The 19,875-nt window shown below is 37.3% G+C and overlaps 1 protein-coding gene across 1 annotated transcript in view; it reads left to right on the top strand.

The window, feature by feature from the left end:
* ADCY8 (adenylate cyclase 8) overlaps positions 1–19,875 on the top strand; it is a 122,890-nt gene that overhangs the window by 34,644 nt on the left and 68,371 nt on the right. Inside the window, exons 3-4 of the mRNA XM_065752391.1 lie at positions 16,241–16,371; positions 18,044–18,155. Coding sequence (XP_065608463.1) covers positions 16,241–16,371; positions 18,044–18,155 — 243 coding nt within the window. The remainder of the gene's footprint in view (positions 1–16,240; positions 16,372–18,043; positions 18,156–19,875) is intronic.

Genomic DNA, 19,875 nt, shown 5'->3' on the forward strand with positions numbered 1-19,875 from the left:
TAGTCCTCCACTGGACTCTTTCGAGGAGATCCCTGTCTTTTTTGTACTGGGGAGCCCAGAACTGGACACAGTACTCCAGGTGAGGCCTGACCAGGGCAGAGTAGAGAGGGAGGATCACCTCCCTTGACCTGCTGGCCACGCTCTTTTTAATGCACCCCAGGATCCCATTGGCCTTCTTGGCCACCAGGGCACACTGCTGGCTCATGGCCAGCCTGTCATCACCAGGACACCCAGGACCCTCTCCTCGGAGCTCCTCTCCAGCAGGTCATCCCCCAGCCTGTACATGCAGTTATTGCTCCCTCGGTACTCTAGACTCTACACTTGCTCTTGTTAAACCTCATCCAGTTCCTTTCTGCCCAACTCTCCAGCCTGTCCAGGTCTCACTGGACTGATTTCCAGTGTGTCAGCCGTTCCTCCCAGCTGAGGAGACAGTCCAGAACATATCTCTAACACTAGGAGTTTTGTAATATGATCTCAACATTACAAGAATGCTACTCATAGAAAAGTTAATTGTTAAGAGATTTCTTCTATGTAATGTCTAAAGTTTTATTCTCCAACACCCCTTTAAACACACTGAGACTAATTAAGATGTTCTGAGTCAAAAGAATGGTGAAATGTGAATGGGATGCTTCATTAAAAATAATTTGTTAAACCATATTCTTCTAATATGAATGTGAATTGGATTTGTGTCTTAAAACAATAACTAAGTAAAAAAAATCTCTCTGAAATATTTTATTTTTAGAATTTCTGTTTGATTTTGAGCACATCACAGTATCTTACAAAAGAAGGATTTTCCTTGCAGTTGTTTGAGATGACTGGTGAAATCCATCTAAATCTGTGTGACGCCCACTTTCATCCTCTGCTGAGGTGTTTGTTCTTGCTCCCACTGCGCAGTTTCTGTATGATTCATGAAAAACAAAATTCCCTACTTGGTGCATGGAGAACTCACCAGCAACATGCACTGCCAAAGCTATGCTAAGCTAGTAATGGTGATGAAGACTTGAATCAGAAAGAAATCACTCAATATTTTAGATCTGAGAAGTAATATATACACAAAAATTATTGTTGTAATTAAACACTATATTGGTGCCTCCAACTGAGTTATCTAGATACTAAAGAAATAATGCAGTAGCTTCTTTAGCAGTATTTTTTATAGTCCTCTGCAATACAGTGTTTAGGAAGTAGATCCTTTTGTCTGCTAACATCATCTCAAATTGCATTAAAAGAAAGTCGTCTTATGTAGAAATAGAATTCCTTCTCAGTGTCTTCCAGATCATTATTTGTGGATTCTTGAGTATCTGACATGTTGCCAGAAAAGACTGACCTGAAGGCAGGAACAAGGAGCAATTAAGACAGAGTTTCTGGGGAAACAAACACTGTCTGCCTCTTCTCTGCAAGACTTCCAAAGGAAGGAAGTCCAGACTGTCATTGTGCTTGACCCACTAATATTCTGGAAAATCTATCTGTTGGGCTAGAGTGAAGACAGGGATCTACAGTTATTATCCTCAGTTTTGTCAAATTTGTGGTGAATAAGAAAAAAATCTCTTCATTAAATGATCTGAGAAGAGTCCCATAGAACACCCTTGCAGACATCTCATCACAGCAAATCATGCCACTGGCTTACAGGCCACTTACATCCCAGCTGATTTCTCTCTAATACAGTATTCCACAAACTCAAATTTCATTTTGAAAGTTAAAACAGTGTTATTTTTTCATTTGATTTCCACAAAGGATTTGAACTCAACCACTTGAAAGGACCATCTTAGTAGTTGAGCCTAGGGTTGGTTTCAGGGTACAAGCTTACTTCATATTTTTCCAGTGTGGCTCTTAGTTTTGTAGAATACACTCCTTGGTCTTCAGAACAGTCATCTGCTGGCCTATATGATTTATCCTCCTGTCTGATATCTGCAGAACAGTAATCTTGTCTTAATCTCTTCTCCACTAGAAAACTGTTCTGTCTGAGCATTTGTTTCCCTCCTACCTCTACTTTCAGATGATTTTTTCACGCTTTCCTCTGCAACAGCTTCCTTTTTCTAAAGCTTAAAGAAGCTCTGGGCAAACTGATGAATTCTGTATTTGTTTTTTTAAAGAAGCTTACATGTTGTGTAGGTTTTATCAAGCTCTTACAGATATAGATTTTAATCAACATTCAGTACTTTGCAACCTTTAAAGTAAGAACAGATTGGGCTGGGATTGGAAAGGACGCTTTAAGAGGGTTAAATACTATAAAGTCATCTTATTTGATACTTTACTAAGAATATGAAAATCTGTCTAACCTGGTATGAGGATGAAGTTCAGATTTAGTTTGAAAAAAACAGTAATCTGAAGTTTAGAGAACACGTGCCATCTTTTTCATTGCAAAACTAGTTTTTTTAATGCTTCATAAGTAAAAATTGTATCACTATAATTGAGACTATTTTCAGTTGGTAGACAATAACCTGGTTACAGATTCCATTTTAGTCAGCTTTCTTCTCTATAGGAAGCTCAGCTTGTTGAATCTGAGATGGTCAGAATGGTTTTCCAGTTTTCCAGAATTTCTTACATAGTAGAGCTTTTCTCTAAATAAATCTGACCTTGATAGATCTTTTCATGCACTTTTGTTTCAGTAGGTACCTGGGGAAAAATCATAGAACCAACACATCCATTCTCTGCATTTTCTGGTCTCAAAATGTCCCATCTGCTCACATCCACTTCTAGTAAAAAACAAATTTCATGTCAGATTTTAAGTGCTGTTCTTTCACATTCTGCTTATCCACACTTGAGAAATTTGCTTCTGTTCATTTCTGATCCTCAGAGTATAAGCCACAGATTTAGCTTTCAAGTAGAAATTCAAGGTAAACTCAAGGTAAAATCATCCCCTAGCATCTATCCCACTCCTTGTAAACCTAAAATAGTCACTTGGACTCAAGTGGGGAAATGAGATTTACAGCCAGTACTAGAGAATCATACCCTGAATTGACCTCTATACTGAGAGAAAAACACTCTAAAGACTGTCAGGGCTTTGTACATGGGAATTTTCCCTGGAAGATATTGATAAGGACTAGAAATGCTTCCCATAACTAGTAGAGGGCTTTTGGATTGACTAGTGCAAAAGTTACTTTCCCAAACTCTTTTGCATCTCTACTATAATTAATGTTGTGCTGGTCAATAGCAAACTTGACTGATTGCACATTGATTAGTATTTGGTTGACTCCTACTTCCACATTCTCCATTCTTTGCTGAAGGGAGAGGCTTATAATAAACAAAAATAAAATAACAATAAAAAAACAAAACAACAACAACAACAAAAAAAACACGTTACCCCAAATGCTACTGGCTCACAACTGATGCTGATTACTTCACAGATGTGAGGCAAAGATGCAAAGATGAAATTAGTAAGGATAATGAAATAGTTTATGCTCTTTACAGTGACAAACTACTACTTCCAGCTGGTCTGCAGTGAAACCATCTCTGCTTAAAATAAAGAACTACAGGCTCCAAACTCATCAGGCTAGCACATTTCTTGAGTTCTAAATAGACTTACCTGTTTTAAGTTTGATTTTCTTTCTTGTTCAGGATCAGAATTTTGTACTAACACTCCTCAATACCTTGAAATGAGTGAAGGATTCTTTCAAAAATCATTATAAATATTGCAATTAACAGAGATTCGGAAGTCCAGATAATAGTTTTAAATTGTATGACCATTAACAATATGAATTCTAAGCTAAACAGAGCCATTAGCTGATGCCATTGCTAAGATCATTTAAGGTAAAATAAAAATTCTAAGTGATCTGATTTAGATAAAGTGACCATTGCTCCACCTTCTGAGACCTCCCAGGGGAAGTTCTATCTAGCTTGTGCTGATTAAGTTTGAAGTTTTGTCTCTTGCAAGGTGGGTTACTTGTTCTACCAGGATAGATAACCTCCTAACTCTTTTCAGTCTCATTGTTCTCCATTGTTTTCGTCACACAAAGCTGAAAGCAATTTAATTGTATGTGAGCTTGCTGTGAAGTTGACACTTCACTCATCATTAGCTGCAGTATCTGATGAGAAACATATATGTTGTTGAATTGGTTTCACAGATTTCACATAAATCTGTGAAAGTGGTCTAGTTATTTCTGAAGTGGAAGTAACAAAATGGAAATATATATATATACACATACATAGAATGTACAAATAGTTCAGAACTATTGCATGATGATTCAACAGCAGCAGATTCAAAGAAGACTTATAAAAGTGAAAGTGCACTAGAGCATAGAAATACAGACCCTAAAGTCACATGGAGCCATCTTTCAGAACAAAACTGACATGTAGCAGCAGTTTTACTCTGCCTCTTTATTTATGATAAAACAAGGAATATCTTAAGATTATGCCATCATGGAATTGATATGCTGTATGTGTGTCTGTTTTTCTTCTGTTATTAATATATGACAGTCATAGAATCATTGGATCATAGGGGTTGGAAGGGACCTCAAGAGATCATCGAGTCCAACTCCCTGCCAAAGCAGGTTCCCTACACCAGGTAAAGGTATGACAGTCCAGGTATGACCAGATATGACAGTCCTTGATGTATAAAATAATATAAATTTATGGAAGCCAATATGCTAGAAGACAGTACAATACTTTTTTGTTGAGGTATTTGTCAAATCTCCAGTTAAATGAGGGAAAAGTAAAATGTCACAGGATTACTGTAGGGCTGAGCAGTAATCTAATAAGTAGAAATGTTTATTTCAACAAGATAGATCAGTAAGACGTACTGATTTGTAACTCTTGATTTTCACAGTATCTTCATTACATGGTTGATCTTCACTCTGGAATATAACTCTAACAGGCTCTTTGTCTAGATATGTGTGCTAGAATCCAGAGGATTTGGTTTTGTTAAACACTGCATGTAGGTGTACTGCATTTGAATACATTCTATGGCATAATTTTATAGACAGTGTATGACAAAGCAGTGCCAGGAGACTGTTCTGTGATGTATCCAAGTGGCTCCAATAAGTGGCTGCTGGTTTTAAAGAGTGCAGATTTGCCTTCTGCAAATTGCGCCGGGGAAGATTTAGACTAGATTTGAGGAAACATTTTTTCTCTGGAAGAGTGGTCAGGCACTGGAATGGCCTGCCTAGGGAGGTGGTTGAGGCACCATCCCTAGCGCTGTTCAAGTGTTTAGATGAGGTGCTAAGGGATTTGATTTAGTGGTTTAGTGGGTAGGAATGGTGTTAGGAAGATGGTTGGACTAGATGATCTTGTAGGTCCTTTCCAACCTAATGTACCTATGAACCTATGAACCTATGAAATAACTCCATGCTTCCATCCGCTCCCATGAAAGACATTGCTGCGTGTGTGACATTACGGTGAATTGATTGTGCCATTGCCTCACAGAGTAAACATTGGCTGCACTTAATTTAAATATTCAAGCTTTTAAAATAATATAAAATAATAATTTAAAATAATAAATATTTTAAACTATTATTAAAATATAATGAATGTAATGAATATTTAAAATAAAATAATAATTTAACATTTTAAATAATTTCATAAGTATTTTTCTAAATGCTCTGTGAAGGAATACAATTTTTCAGCTAAGAGATACAGCATAAGTAACAGGTACCATGCCAAAATGTATCCTTAATGGGAAAGGCTGTTCCACCACTTCCCTACATGGTACAGGATGCGCTAAGATTTTAGGAGGCCATAATGACACAGGGAAGGCATAAAAATGCAAATTGTCAGTACTAGAATCAATCTTATGTGGCTCAGGTTGCACAGGGCAAGCAAGCATAAAGACTGCAGTTTTCTTACATGGCAAACTGGCTGATGAGAGAAGTTGCATTCTCTGATAACTTGGCAACAGACTCAATCATCAAGCCCTGCCAGGATTTTGTAATGTGGCTTCAGGTACTTGTGTCTTTCAACCATTTGTAATCGGAACAGAGAAAAGAAACAACAATATCTTGGTATATTTCCCTTCAGCTGAGAATGGGAAAAGTGGCAATGGGAACTGCCTGAATTTAGATAAAAGAAAGTTATAGTGCTCAGTAAATAGCAAAGGATAATAGGCAACCTCATAACCACACGAGTCTGAATATATTAGATACTGCAGTTCCTTCCACATTTTTAATTACTTGCTATTGTCTTGATAACACTCAAGAATGACTGCAAATAGAACTGTCTGCTGTGTACTAAGAATGAACAAATTTCTCTTTAGAATTTTTCATCATAAGGAAAGGTGCTAATTCCTATTTTCTAGAGTGGCATTTACAATAATTACATATATTCTGAACAGTGTCACTTTTCAATAGAAAACAATACCATGTTTATCTGCTTTCCTTAAATGCAACAATGGCTTGTATTCCAGAAAGGCTACAAATATTGCTCTGAACAGCCCTTTCCTCATGCTGTTATACTCAGTGCTTAAAACAATAATGATTCCACATTATTAATAGCAAATACTGTTAAAGCCCAGTTTGAAAGATCAAGCAAAATGTTTCCTTAATATGTGAAGTGTGGAACTTCTCTAGAATCACTGTCGTATTTAACATTTTGTGTGTATATCCACTCAGTTCTTACTGAACTCTCTTGGGAATAGCCATACACAAGTCAAGCACATCTGCCCACAAGTTATTTGTGGGTTCACTCATCTGATAGTATGAGTAGAGGAGGAAGAACAAGATGTAACATAACTAACAGTCAAGGAGTACTTTTCATCCCTGAGTGAAGACAACACTGATAAAAATGTTAAAAACGAAGGAAAATCACAGCATAGGTGCAATTTTGACCTTTGCCTTGTACTGTTTAGGTGTAGCAGGTACAGGGAGATTATTCAGATAACAGACTGCAGGGCTGACATACACAAACATTAAGGAGTTTGATCCTCCTCTTGGCAACCTCTTACTGGTCTGTTGTTGTTTAGTGCTTGCTGGTATTTTGTTCCATTTGATCAGCTTCAGTTGCAAGTTCTCCATTTCAGTTTTTATTGACAAGACATAAGACCTGTAATGGCTAATGGACTTTTATAAAAAAATTTAAAAAAAATTTTAAAAAATCCTACAGTGGTTATTTACTGATCAGGAACCTGTTCCACTTAGCTGTTTATGTGCCCAGCTACACTTATGTGGTTGAAAGAATGAAGGCATACTTTCTGAAAAAGGACACAGGTATCACTCTACACAGACCACATGGATGTTTTTCAACAGTGAATGACTATTACAGTGGAAGTTTAGACATGCCTACATTGTAGTCACCCATATTCAGGTGTTTGAATGCAGATGTGAATTCTAGCATTTGTTATATTTAATGGCTTCTGTCAACATGCCTTTTTTGCTTTGTTACTCTTTGGGTTAAGGGTTTTTTTGTTTGTTTTGTTTTGTTTCTTAGTTTCATTTATTCACTAAAATCTAGCTGCTTCATTTTAGGTACTAGAGTTGATTATTGCCATGAATGGTTAATAGGGTAATAGATCACCAGTCTTTTTATAACATACTTTTTCACTATCTTATTTTATGATGTCTTTTCCCTTGAACAAATAAATGTCTGTTCTTTTTCAAACCACTTACCACTACTGCTGCTCATCTCTCAGTTGTCTCCACTTAACCAATTGCTCAACTAGGCAGCTTTCAGCAGTGGTGAATAATGCGGTTCTCTTCGTCCTAATTCCTTATTAGGACTTTATCTGAATCAGAGAAGAGAATTTTTGTTTGTTTGTTTGTTTGTTTGTTTCCCTCTTTGAACATGTCTCCTAGGAGATACTGGACTAGACTAGACTTTTAAATCATACAAGTAGTATGGTACAGAAAACTATTAAATTTGTTGCAGTTTTCTTCTCTCTGATCTGCAACCTTTTCTTTTGTTATTTTGCATATAGCTTCCACACATTTGAATTATTCTCCCTCAGAGTATGTGCAAAATTAACTATTTTGAACAGGAATTATATCACAAAGATCAATATATGAAGGGGATTGTGACTTGACAGACATATTCAAGGATAACTTAAGATCTTTTTAACTGCTAGATTGAAGAAAAGGGATGTGAGAAGCCAGTCAAGGACACAGTGTACTCCTTAGAACATTAGCACTAGCTGTATGATAAGGAAGGATAGACAAGATCTACTGTAGAATTTCTCTTTATTTCTGCCTGGTTTTTGGAAGGCAGCTGATTCAGTATCCCCATCAGTATACCAGTCTGGTATTGTATAACAGTAACGCCTTAGAACAGCAAAGGATGCTTGATGCCTGAAGAGGAAAGAATTCACTTTCTTTTCATTATTCACTTTCAATACCCAAGACTTGACTTATGGTTGGACTGATTCATAAAGTTTTATGTATAAATAATACATGTGCACAGAACCACTTCTGTGTTATCAGAATTTTTCCAGTGTGACACAGGTAACATAAAACAGTGACATGAGGTGTATGTATGCCTTCAATTGACATCCTGACAAGAGCTCTTCATATGTTTCAGTATTAATAGAGAAGGACAGAAACAGAGGCACACTAATTAACCTCTGTTTTTATGGGTCACTGCCAAATCTTATGTGCAGCCAAAACCATTTAACTTACCTTAATGAGTTGTGTGAAGGTTAAGGTATCAAATGTGCTAGATGTATTTTTCTTGGCTTAGAGAATGTGTGTCAAGTGAATACTCATTTAAATAAATTTTATAGAGCTATAGATCGATAACACTCTTATGTGAATGCAAACAAGGAATATAATCTTTTCTTGATGTGAAAGGAAACTTGTTCCTCATTTTCAGCCCTATATCTGTGAAGAAATTGTCTTTTTTTAATGTTCTGTTAGTATAAATTTCATGAACAGTTCAATAATAACAAGATTTTCTTTTGCTTTCTTACTTTAATCTTCTTTTCATTTTGAATTTGTATTCCTATTTGTCTCCCTACAAGAATAAGGTAGAAAATAACATATTTCTTTTTACATTGGCAATATTTTGTGCTATTATGAAAGTATCTACAGAGGAACTCATTGAATACCTTAATCATGTGGCTCCCTGGAAGACTGATTAGATTTATTCAAACTGTAGATTTATTAGATGGCCATATCGAGCAATGTATCATAATAGTGAAGGAACAGGAGAATATATAGCATAAGTACTTTCTGTTATAGGACAGCTAAAAAACATCCGAAATATTTCTGCTTCTTAGATCAATCAGCAGCTGTTCCCAACATACCATCTTAAGAGTATAAGGATGGGATATTTGCTGGGATTGGAGGGGGGCCAGACATTTCTGTTAAAACCTAGCCTTACAGGAATGGGAAGGACCTCAAGGGGGATTGGTTTACTTTTGCTGTCACAAGGAACACATACAGTTCTTACACATCAGAAGTAGAGGGGAAGATAGCAGAATTCCCAGTTGTGAAGGGCAGAAAGAGTCAAAACAATGTAGTTGTGCTAAAATTAGCACAATCTGTACAGGCATATGGAGAAATGGAGGGTCAGAGTTGTGCTTTTTACCAGAAAAAAAGGTGTTTGCCACAATAAAAGGTGAGCTCAGTGCATGTTAGCTCATCACCTTTTTTTTTTTCCTCCTTCCTGAAAGCAGCCCTGATTCAGTAAAGTTTTTTTGGAACAGGAAGCTTAAGGCTTGCAGAGTTCTCATTCTCTCATCTTGTGTATTAGTACACTATGCACACAGGTGCCCAGGAGAAAGCTGCTGCCTCTGAGTGGCACATGATGCATTTCTGCTGCAGCATAAGCTATTAGTAGTGTGTACTTTGCCTTCTTAAGTAAACATACAATTCCTTTCAGCTGGGGCTGTGATCCAGGCAAATGAAGGTGTTTATGTGCACTGTGCTTTCGTTTTGGCTAAGGACTTCTTTACTAACTACTACAACTACACAGAGCGGAAATTCTTCATGATTTTCAATGCAGAAGATAAAGGTCAAGAAGCTATACAGCCTCCTAAAAATGCTCAATTTTTTTAACATGTTTGGTCTAATGATAAAATATTCCATTTATGGCATCTATTCCTGCTGGTACCAAAAAGAACCTCTTCATGAGTATTTTGTCTTTCACCCTCATTCCACCTACAGTCCTTCTAAGTTCTATTTTATTCTCTCCAAAGATTCTTGTCCTGCAAAAAGAGATGTGCCTCACACCCTCACAGAGTTTGGGTTATATCTTCCTAATATCAATTTGCCTCACAGTGTTTCATAACACTGGTTTCTCTGGCATAAAGCATTTGAACTTCCACAAGAGAAATGGTAATGCTGTGAGGAACTGAAGCCCAGACTCCTGTGTGCTGGCCTGGTGTTTGCAAAGCGGCCCAGTTTCCACTTGATCTCACTGGAGTCTGCTAAGACAATCATGGGGACAAGAAAATGCAGTCAGTTTAGCTAAAATCTGCCCAGCTAAATGCCAAGATGCTATCTTTGTAATAGGAGAGACTGAAAGCTCAGACTGAGAAGAAATATGTTTTCTGTAAGATTTAGGATGTCAAAAATCAAAAAGCATTGCGCTGTCTGTGAAGTGTATTTTCACTTGTAACCTACAGTACTCAATAAAGATGGCTTTCTGCTCAGAGCTGTTTGGAGAATTAACTACTTAATTCCGAACCAATTCAAAATTTCCATTTACCCTCAAATTTCTCCAGAGACTGACCAAAGCAGACCTCTAGGAGACCAAAATTAATCTGAATTCCAAGAGATGAGTTACAAACAGAACAAAAGATTGCTCCTAACACAAAGAGTAAGTAAAATATATGCATAGAAAATACTAGAAAAATAGTAATTTCAATGTCAATAAATCAATATTTACGGATTTTTTATTGAATGCTGTATAATTTAAGCCCTTTGGCCCAAATTAATGTAATAAAAAGCACAGAAAATTTTATGGTTAATGGAGTTTAGTCCAGCTGGTGACCCATTACAAGTGGTGTCCACCAGGGGTAGGTACTGGGGCTCACCTTGTTTAATATCTTTATTGATGACCTGGATGAGGGGATTGAGTGTACCCTCAGTAAGTTTGCAGATGACATCAGGTTGGGAGGTGATGTCAATCTCCTGAGGATAGGGAGGCCCGTCAGATGGATCTAGATCTAAGCCGGATCATCATGCTGAGGCGAATTAGGTGAAGTTCAGCATGGCCAAGTGCCGGGCCACAGTAATCCCATGCAAAGCTATAGACTTGGGGATGAGTGGCTGGATGACTGTGGAGAGGAAAGGGACCTGGGGGTGTTGGTTGATGCTTGGCTGAACATGTACCGACAGTGTGCCCAGGTGACCAAGAGGGCCAACAGCATCCTGGCCTGTACTAGAAATAGAGTAGCCAGCAGGAGCAGGGAGGTGATCATTCCCCTGTACTCAGTACTGATGAGGCTGCACCTCGAGTACTATGTTCACTTTTAGGCACCTCACTACAAGAAAGATTGAGGCCCTGGAACATGTCCAAAGAAGGGCAATGAAACTGGTGAGGGGTTTGGAGCACAGGTATTATGAGGAGCAGCTGAGGGAGCTGGGATTGTTCAGTCTGGAGAAGAGGAGGCTCAGGGGAGATCTCATTGCGCTCTACAACTTCCTGAAGGGAGGTTGTGATGAGGAGGGGTTTGGTCTTTTCTCCCAGGCAGCAAACAGGACCCAAGGAAATGGCTACAAGTTGTACCAGGTCTGACATAAGGAAAAACTTTTTCTCTCAGGAAGTGGTCAGACGCTGGAATGGCCTGCCCAGGGAGGTGGTGGAGTCACTGTCCCTGGCAGTCCCTGGCATCTGGATGAGGAGCTATGAGATATGGTTTAGTAGCTTGTTGTAGCAATGGTAATGGGTGGACAGTTGGACTAGATGATCTTGTAGGTCCTTTCCAAACTTGTGATTCTATGATTCTATAAACAAAACACATTTACTTATCATGGTTGTGATACTTCGGCTTTAAAGCAGTGATCAGATTTCCTGTATCAGGACTCCTATGTAATTGAGATTATGTCCTAATGTATAGCTCCTTCCCAGTTAAGAATTTTTTGATAATTGTGGTAATGAAATGTTTATTTCAACACAGTTTAAGAGTTTAAGATTAGCCCAACAGTGCTGCAATCTATTAGAATTCTCAATACCTTAGAACTTATGATTGCTAAGAATCAAACTTTTCTCATTAAATATTTATATGGCATTATTTTATTTAGTTTATTTCACATTCGTACTTTCAGTAAAGATGTTCTAAAATTGCTGATCTCAATTCCCAAACTTAAAAAACGTGGTGAATGAGTTGAGTGGGATGGAGAAAGGGTTAATAGAAGTAGCACTCTTCTCATTATTACTTATGAAAAGGAAGAGTTGTTCTGGAAACCACATCTGTCCCCCATATGGCACCGTACAAATACTTTCTCTACAGTAATATCACTATACTGCAAGGCAAGAAGAGATTCACAAAGCACTGTATTTTTCTCAAGGGCATTCACTGGGAGATGTTAATTCACTAGTGTCTTCCACCTCTTTACTGTTTCTGTATGTGCCTGATTTGAAAATTCACATTAAATTTTCTGTTGTTTTTTTTTCTACCCTATTGCCCAAAATGTCATCCGAAATTTGGTGATAAGAAGCTTACAAAACTGTGATTTCATTCAGTAAGATTCCACTCATTGCAGTCTTGTAAAGAAAAATATGGTTAATAATCTGGAGCCAGTACAGTGATAAGCAGCTAGCTTTGCCCCAGAGTGATTTAGAGTGATATATTCCAGTACTGGACAAATCTAGTTAATCTAGAAAATAAAGACTGAGGGCAAGGGATGCAATAATAGTATTTTATCACAGAAAAGTTGTTGCAGGGAAGAAGGCAATCAGTGGTTATCCACGCCCACATTAAAAGGATAAAAAGGGATCAGCTTCATTTGCAGAGAAGCAGATTTGGGTAAAATACTTGAAAAATTTTCCAGAACTTTCAAACTGGTGAGCCACTGAAACAAGAACATTGAGAAATCTCTCTGGGGATGATTTAATGCTTTAATGAAATAACTCAATAGTCTTTTGAAGGCTTTTCTGCTCCTGCCTAGCTATGGTTAATATTTACATTATGGTTGTGGTGGGTGTGCAGCATTTTTGTATGTATAAACACTAAAAATAAATGTATATGTGCATTAATACACACTGATATACTGTATACAAATATTAATAATAAACTGATATACACTAATAGACTATTTATGTTAACGTGGAAAAAGTTAAGGAACTCCAGTTACTAGTATAATTAAAAAACATGATTTTCATAACTGTGGTCTAGTACCAGAGACATTTGATAACCATTTAGACTTAAAAGAATAATCCACTGAGTGGTCTACCAGCTCCCTTCATACATCATCTGTTTGGATAAGACAATTAACTGTTTGGAGCTAATGGACTAGCTTTAAAACAATCTGAAATCAGGTGAACAACTGAATCTGCACAATTGAATACTGATGGATAGACTGTCACAGGAAGTGGGAATTTCAAAGAAGTAACACTTTTTTGACACTGGACACCACTGAAAAGAGTCTGACCCTATTCACTTGGCTCCCACCCATCTGATGTTTATAATTTTTAATAAGATTCCCTCTGTCTTCTTCAGGCTGAACAGTGTCAGGTCTCTCAGCCTTTCTTCATACAGGAGATGCTCCATGCATCTGATCATTTTTGTGGCCTTCCACTTGTCTCTTTCTAGAAGGTTCCTGTCTTTCATAAACTGAGGAGCCCAGAACTGGACAAAGTACTCCAAATGTGGCCTCATCAGGGCAAAGTAGAGAGGAAGATCACCTCCCTCGATCTTCTGACTGCTCTGCTTTTAACATACCCCAGGATAAAATTGGCTGGCTTGTGGCCTCTTCTCGTGGTCCTGCATCCTCCTCTGCAGAGCTCCTCTCCTGTAGATCATCCCCTAACCTGTGCTGATACATGTGGTTATTCCTCCCCTGGTGAGGACTCTACATTTGCCCTTATTGAACCTCATCAGGTTCCTCTCCACCCTACTCTCCAGCCTGTCCAGGTTTCAGTGAACGTCAGCACAGACACCTAGTGTGCCAGCCACTCCTCTCAGCTTCATGCCATCAGTAAACTTGCTGTAATGCATTCGATCCCTTCATCCAGGTCACTGGTGAAAATGTTGAACAAGACTGGAGTCTGTATCAGCCCCTTGTAACACCACTAGCTACAAGCCTGACTGTTTTTATGTTCTTCCCAGGTGGTCAGATCCCTTTTCCATATTCTGTAGAATTTCTTTTTCCATTTGAGTTTTTCCATGAGCTCCTGCTCATCCATGCAAATCTTCTGCCACATTTCCTGATTTCTTACTCTTCAGAATGCACTGATAATGAGTTTGGAAGAAATTATGCTTGAATGCCAACCAATACTCTTGTGCCCCCTTACTTACTAATGCTGTAATCCATGAGATACCTCCTTGAACAGATAAAAGTTGGATATTCTGAAGGCTAGTGTTGCAATCCTACTTACTTTTTTTTTCCATGTAAGATCTTGAACTCTGCTATCATATGATTCTACATCCAAGGTTACCCCCTACCTTCACATCCCAACTAGTCCTTCCTTATTTGTAAGAACTCATTGACTCCTCTGCCTCCTGCATCAGTACATTTGATCTGGACAGGCTGGATTGCTGTACTGAGGCCATTGGGATGAAGTTCAACAAGACCACATGCTCTGTTGTCTACTTTGGCCACAACAGCCCCTGGCAACACAGCTGGCTAAGGGCAGAGAGACTGGAAGACTATGCTGGGGAAAAGGACCTCGAGATATTTGTTGATGCTTTGCTAAACATGAGCTAATAGTGTGCCCAGGTAGACAAGAAGGCCAATGGCATCCTGGATTCTATCAGCATTGAGGCCACATCTTGAGTATGGTGTTCAGTTTTATACCCCTCACTACAAGAAAGTCATCAAGGCCTTGGAGCATGTCCAGAGAAGGCAACGAAGCTGGAAAGATTATCAAGGCACAAGTCTTATAAAGAATGGCTGAAGGAACTAGGATTGTTCAGTCTGGAGAACAGGAGGCTCAGAGAAGCTCTTATCAATCTTTACAACATCATGAAAGAAGGCTACAGTGCGGAGGGCAGTCAGTCTCTTCTCCCATATAACTAGTGATAGAACAAGAGGGAATGGCCTCAAGTTGCACCAGACAGAGGAGATTCAGGTTAGATATTAGTAAAATCTTCTTTGAAAAAGTGGTCAGGTACTGAAACATGCTGCCCAGGAAAGTGGTGGTATTCAAGAAACATGTAGATGTGATACTAAGGAACATGAATTAGTGGGCAGCATTGGTGGTAAGTAGATAGTTGGACTACATGATCTTAGGAGATCTTTTCCATCCTTAATGATTCTATGATTATCTTCAACACATTGCACGAACCTCCAAGACTGTGTGTGCCTGGCAGTGTTGCTTTGTGAGCAAATATCAGAATGAAGTCCCACATAAGAGCTAGTGTCTGTGATCCCTCTATATTGAATGAAGATTTCTCTGATGAAACGGATGGGTCCTTAATATAAACCAGATTCTGCTGAGAGCACTCAATGCTTCTGCAGATGCTCTAGCCACTGAGCATATCTTAGTTTGACATGTGCTCAGTGCTACATTGTTGAAGGTGACTGTTGTGGCTGTTTAGTTCCCTTTTTATTATTGCAACCCAGGCAACATAGGTCTACTGAATCTATCCCATAGAATATTTTTAATGTGTGTGTTAGTTTATAGTATCCCTATCTTTCACCTCTAACAATAGAATAAAGCTTTGTGTTAATACAGTTCTTTTCATTAGGTGAACAGTTGTCAGGTCCCACTACATATATCTTGCTACAGCTTGTTCTCCAGCTTTTTTACACTGTTTGTAATTGCTAAACACTCTGTTTGGATGCTTTGGTACATAAACTACGTGATAATCTGATCTTACTTGCTGTTGAAGACAACAGATTCCTTTAGACAGTATCTGTTAATCAAGCTACCACTGCCTAAAATAAAGTGATTGATGTATTTGTAACAGATATGTTTTTTTTTTAATTTGAGAAGCTTGTAATAATTGTAATAATTAGAATAAATATTTAAATAGCCAGTGGATAAGATTAAAACATTCAAGAGAAGAATTTTTGGGAAAAGAGAAGAGATAGAAGAGTCCTTGTTCTAGACTCAATTTGGTAATGTGAATTATCACAGATGCTTAGAGGGGAGAAATGCATTTTAAATTTCCAGTTACCCAGCTGCTCTAATAACACAGCTCAGTCATTTCCTCTGAAGTATTAATTCAGTTGATACTAATGAGTCTAACACTTAAGTTTCCTCTTTGCTTTAGGAACGGCTGGTGCTCTCTGTCTTGCCACGGTTTGTAGTTCTGGAAATGATAAATGATATGACCAATGTAGAAGATGAACATTTACAACACCAGTTTCATAAGATCTACATTCATCGCTATGAGAATGTCAGGTGGGTGAAGGAGCCTATTTTTAATATTTAACTACTTGACTGCTGCTATGTATGTCTTGTTTGAGAGTTTCCATTCTGTTGTTTTATCCATTCATTAATCAGAAAATTGCTGCATGTTTGTTTAGAGCCTGAGCATATATAGCTACCACTGAAACAGGTGGAACATAAGAAACTTTGAATGTGATTTGACAGAAAATCATGAACTTTGTCTTTTGTTGAAATCTGAATATAACTTTATCTGGAACAATTCAATAATCTCAACATTGAACTACTATGGAATAGTATCTGCTTCTTCTGTGATTTTGCAGTAGCTCAGACATAGTCTTTCATTAAATTCACTTTTTATTTAATCTACACACAAACTCTTACCAGCCCATACATCTGAAGATGAGTTGAATTACCATTTTGCATGCTTTATTGTGCACCTGATAATTCATATGCTTATTATTGGTTACAGTAGTGGTTCCTGGACACTGCCAAATTACAATCTCGTTCAAAACAGATGAAAGAGCTTCAGTTGCTCTGATTGTAACATCAGTTATTAATTGACTTTCGAGTGCTAATGATACTTACCTGGGTTCCAGTTTATATCAGCATGATAAATGTTTTTGTTGTTGTTATTTTAATTCTTAATTTTTAAAGTAGCCTATATTTTGTTTATTCTTTTCGTCAGTTAAGTACTATGCTATTACATGTCTTGGTCTGGATGATGCCTCACACACAATAGACATTTTGCAAATATATATAAAATATTTTTATTTATGAGATGTCATTGTAGAAAGTTAACAGCCAAAGCTGCACTTCTAGAAAATTCAAAGACTGCTGAACTTTGTTCAGAACAAATTTGTTGACTAAGATCCTGTCTTAACATTAATAACCAATTTTGTTGTACCTATATTCGAAGTATGGTCACACTGAACTTCCTATAAAATCAATTGAAAGAACACGGAATCACTACCCAAATTACAGTTTATATCTTAAAAAGAGTATACTGTACTTCTAACTCAGATACTTAAATCATCTCCCTACAGTTAGATACAATAAAGATAACTTTAGTATGAAGTGTGTGAAGTCTGTCATGAATCTGTTGTCTTAGGATTTGAATCCTTTATGGCATATACCTGAGCAAAACCTGAAGATCACACTAGGAGAATGGAAATATTTGAAGTCAAACACACTGTAAAATAAACAAACAGACAAACAATCAAACAGTTGTACATAAACTCACCCATATGAACAGATGTCTATTAACAGGCAGCTGGGTGTCAAGTCTATCACTTCACTGTGCCACAATGTTCTCATCAATAAATGGAGACAACAGTGCTTATTGGGACTTAAAAGTACCTTCCTGAATGATCTGAAATTCCAAAATTTTATAACCCTCTCTCATGCTCGGTGACTGCACCTTAATCCCTTCAGTATTTTTATTTGATACTCCAGAATCTCCAGAAGTCTAGGGCAAAGATACCATGAATTTAAAATAGTCCCTCACTTGTAAATGACTCCCTGTTCTCAGAACACACCTCTGCCAGTCATCTCTTAAACATACAGCATGCAAATCACATACAGTGTATTAGGCCGGAATTAATCGCATGCAGTTACAGAAGTACTGCATTAATAATATGTCTTTTTTTTCTCTCTCTCTTTTTTTTTTTTCTTTTTTTTTTTCCAGCATTCTTTTTGCAGATGTTAAAGGATTCACAAACCTATCTACAACTCTGTCAGCACAGGAACTGGTCCGAATGCTGAATGAACTCTTTGCCAGATTTGACCGACTTGCACATGTGAGTTAAGCAGAGCTTATTTGCAGAGGGACATGAAGCCAACTGTATTTGGAAGGTTAGGGAAGAACCCGTGACCACATTTAACAGCATTAATTTGTATTTTCCACACTGGTACTTTATACAGTCACTGAGGCTGGAAGACAGACCTAAGTTTTTACAGAAGATATATATTCTGATGGCAAGTGAGAGCTCAGATAGTCATTAGAATTTTGGACTCTTGTAATACTGGACCAAGAATGACATGAGTGCAGATCATATGCAACTGTTTCAAGGAAAGTTTTCTTTTTGTGGTCCTTGCTGGAAAATGATGTTTTTTTAAGATCATAGCTTTATTTATTCTTCTAAGAACCAAAGAGCGTAAAATACTAATCCATTAAAGTGATATGTAATCATCAATCAGTCTTTGAAAAGGCTAGTAGGAGATTTTACATTTTTTTCAGTTGACTTCTATCTGACTCCACAGTGAAATTAAATTAAACACAGTAGTGGAATTTATTGCATTAAGCAAATCGTTCGCTACTTAATTTATACTACTTAAAAAGAGCAAAGAGCTAAGCACAGACATACAGCAGACTATAACCTATGCTCAGTTTATCTAGGCTTGCTTTTTCTTTTCTTCCTTTATAATTTTAGTCAAAGATTAGTTTCATTGCAAATATCTTTAGGTATCAACAATAGGTCAGCTAACTAGGCTGCTACTGTGGCCAATGGTGGATCAGTCCTTGAACTTTTCAAACCTGGCAAAAACATTTCTTTCAGAAGGTCTCAGGTATACATTTGTATTCTTTGATCAAGTCACATGTCAGGTTATATTTTGATAAAAGAAACAGACCAAGCTCATTGTGAGGCTTTTTTCCTCTGAAGGATTTATTCCTCAAATAACTTTTCTGCTCTGCCACAATTTTTTTCTTTTCAGAATCTCCTTAAAGTACCAGCACTGAATGCATTGTTTCTAGACTAACTTCAAAGCAGATCCTTGCTATTCCCTCTCGTCTCTTTTCTTGATCACTGTTTAAAGAACACAAGTTTCTGGATATAGCAACCACACTATTATACTGAAACTCACTCTTGCATTTTTTATGGTCTTGATGTCTTGTGACAGTCATGACTGTATGGTGTTTCATTGTCCCATCAGTCTTTTTCCTCCCCCAAATTATTATTATTAGCAATGTTTTCATACTTGTCTACAAATACTTCACAGCCCTTTTGTAAAGTGATCCTTTCAAAACCACCCTAGACAGATCTTCCCCTAAGGAGGATTACACATTCATACCTAGACTGCAGATCTAACTCTTGATTAGTTCTTTATCGGCCTAGGCAGAGTCAACATAACTCTTTAAAATAGGTACTGTTACTCAAAACCATTCTGTTTTGCTAAGAATTACAATCAAAGCAGAGGTCTTTTTTTGACTACAAACTACAAAGTTTGTAGAAAGCTTGAGGTAATTTTTTTGTAATTTAAGGGAAATCCTTATAAATACTTATTTACTCTTAATTAAATATATTATTCTATAATTCTGTATTTAGAATGTTTGTTCTGATATATCTTCTTATATAAATTATATAATATTAAAGAAGACAATATTTCTCAGCTTACCGTACTGATCAATGTAATTTAGCATTGCATTAAGCAATGAAATCTCTGATATTTTTGAAATCATTTGCCAGCTACATCACGTGCTATGGCATAGGTTTATACATATAATTAATATCAATATTT

The sequence above is a fragment of the Cyrtonyx montezumae genome, unplaced genomic scaffold (assembly GCF_038088225.1).
Source record: "Cyrtonyx montezumae isolate F1298 unplaced genomic scaffold, pur_monq_1.0 scaffold_8, whole genome shotgun sequence".
Lineage (NCBI taxonomy): Eukaryota > Metazoa > Chordata > Aves > Galliformes > Odontophoridae > Cyrtonyx > Cyrtonyx montezumae.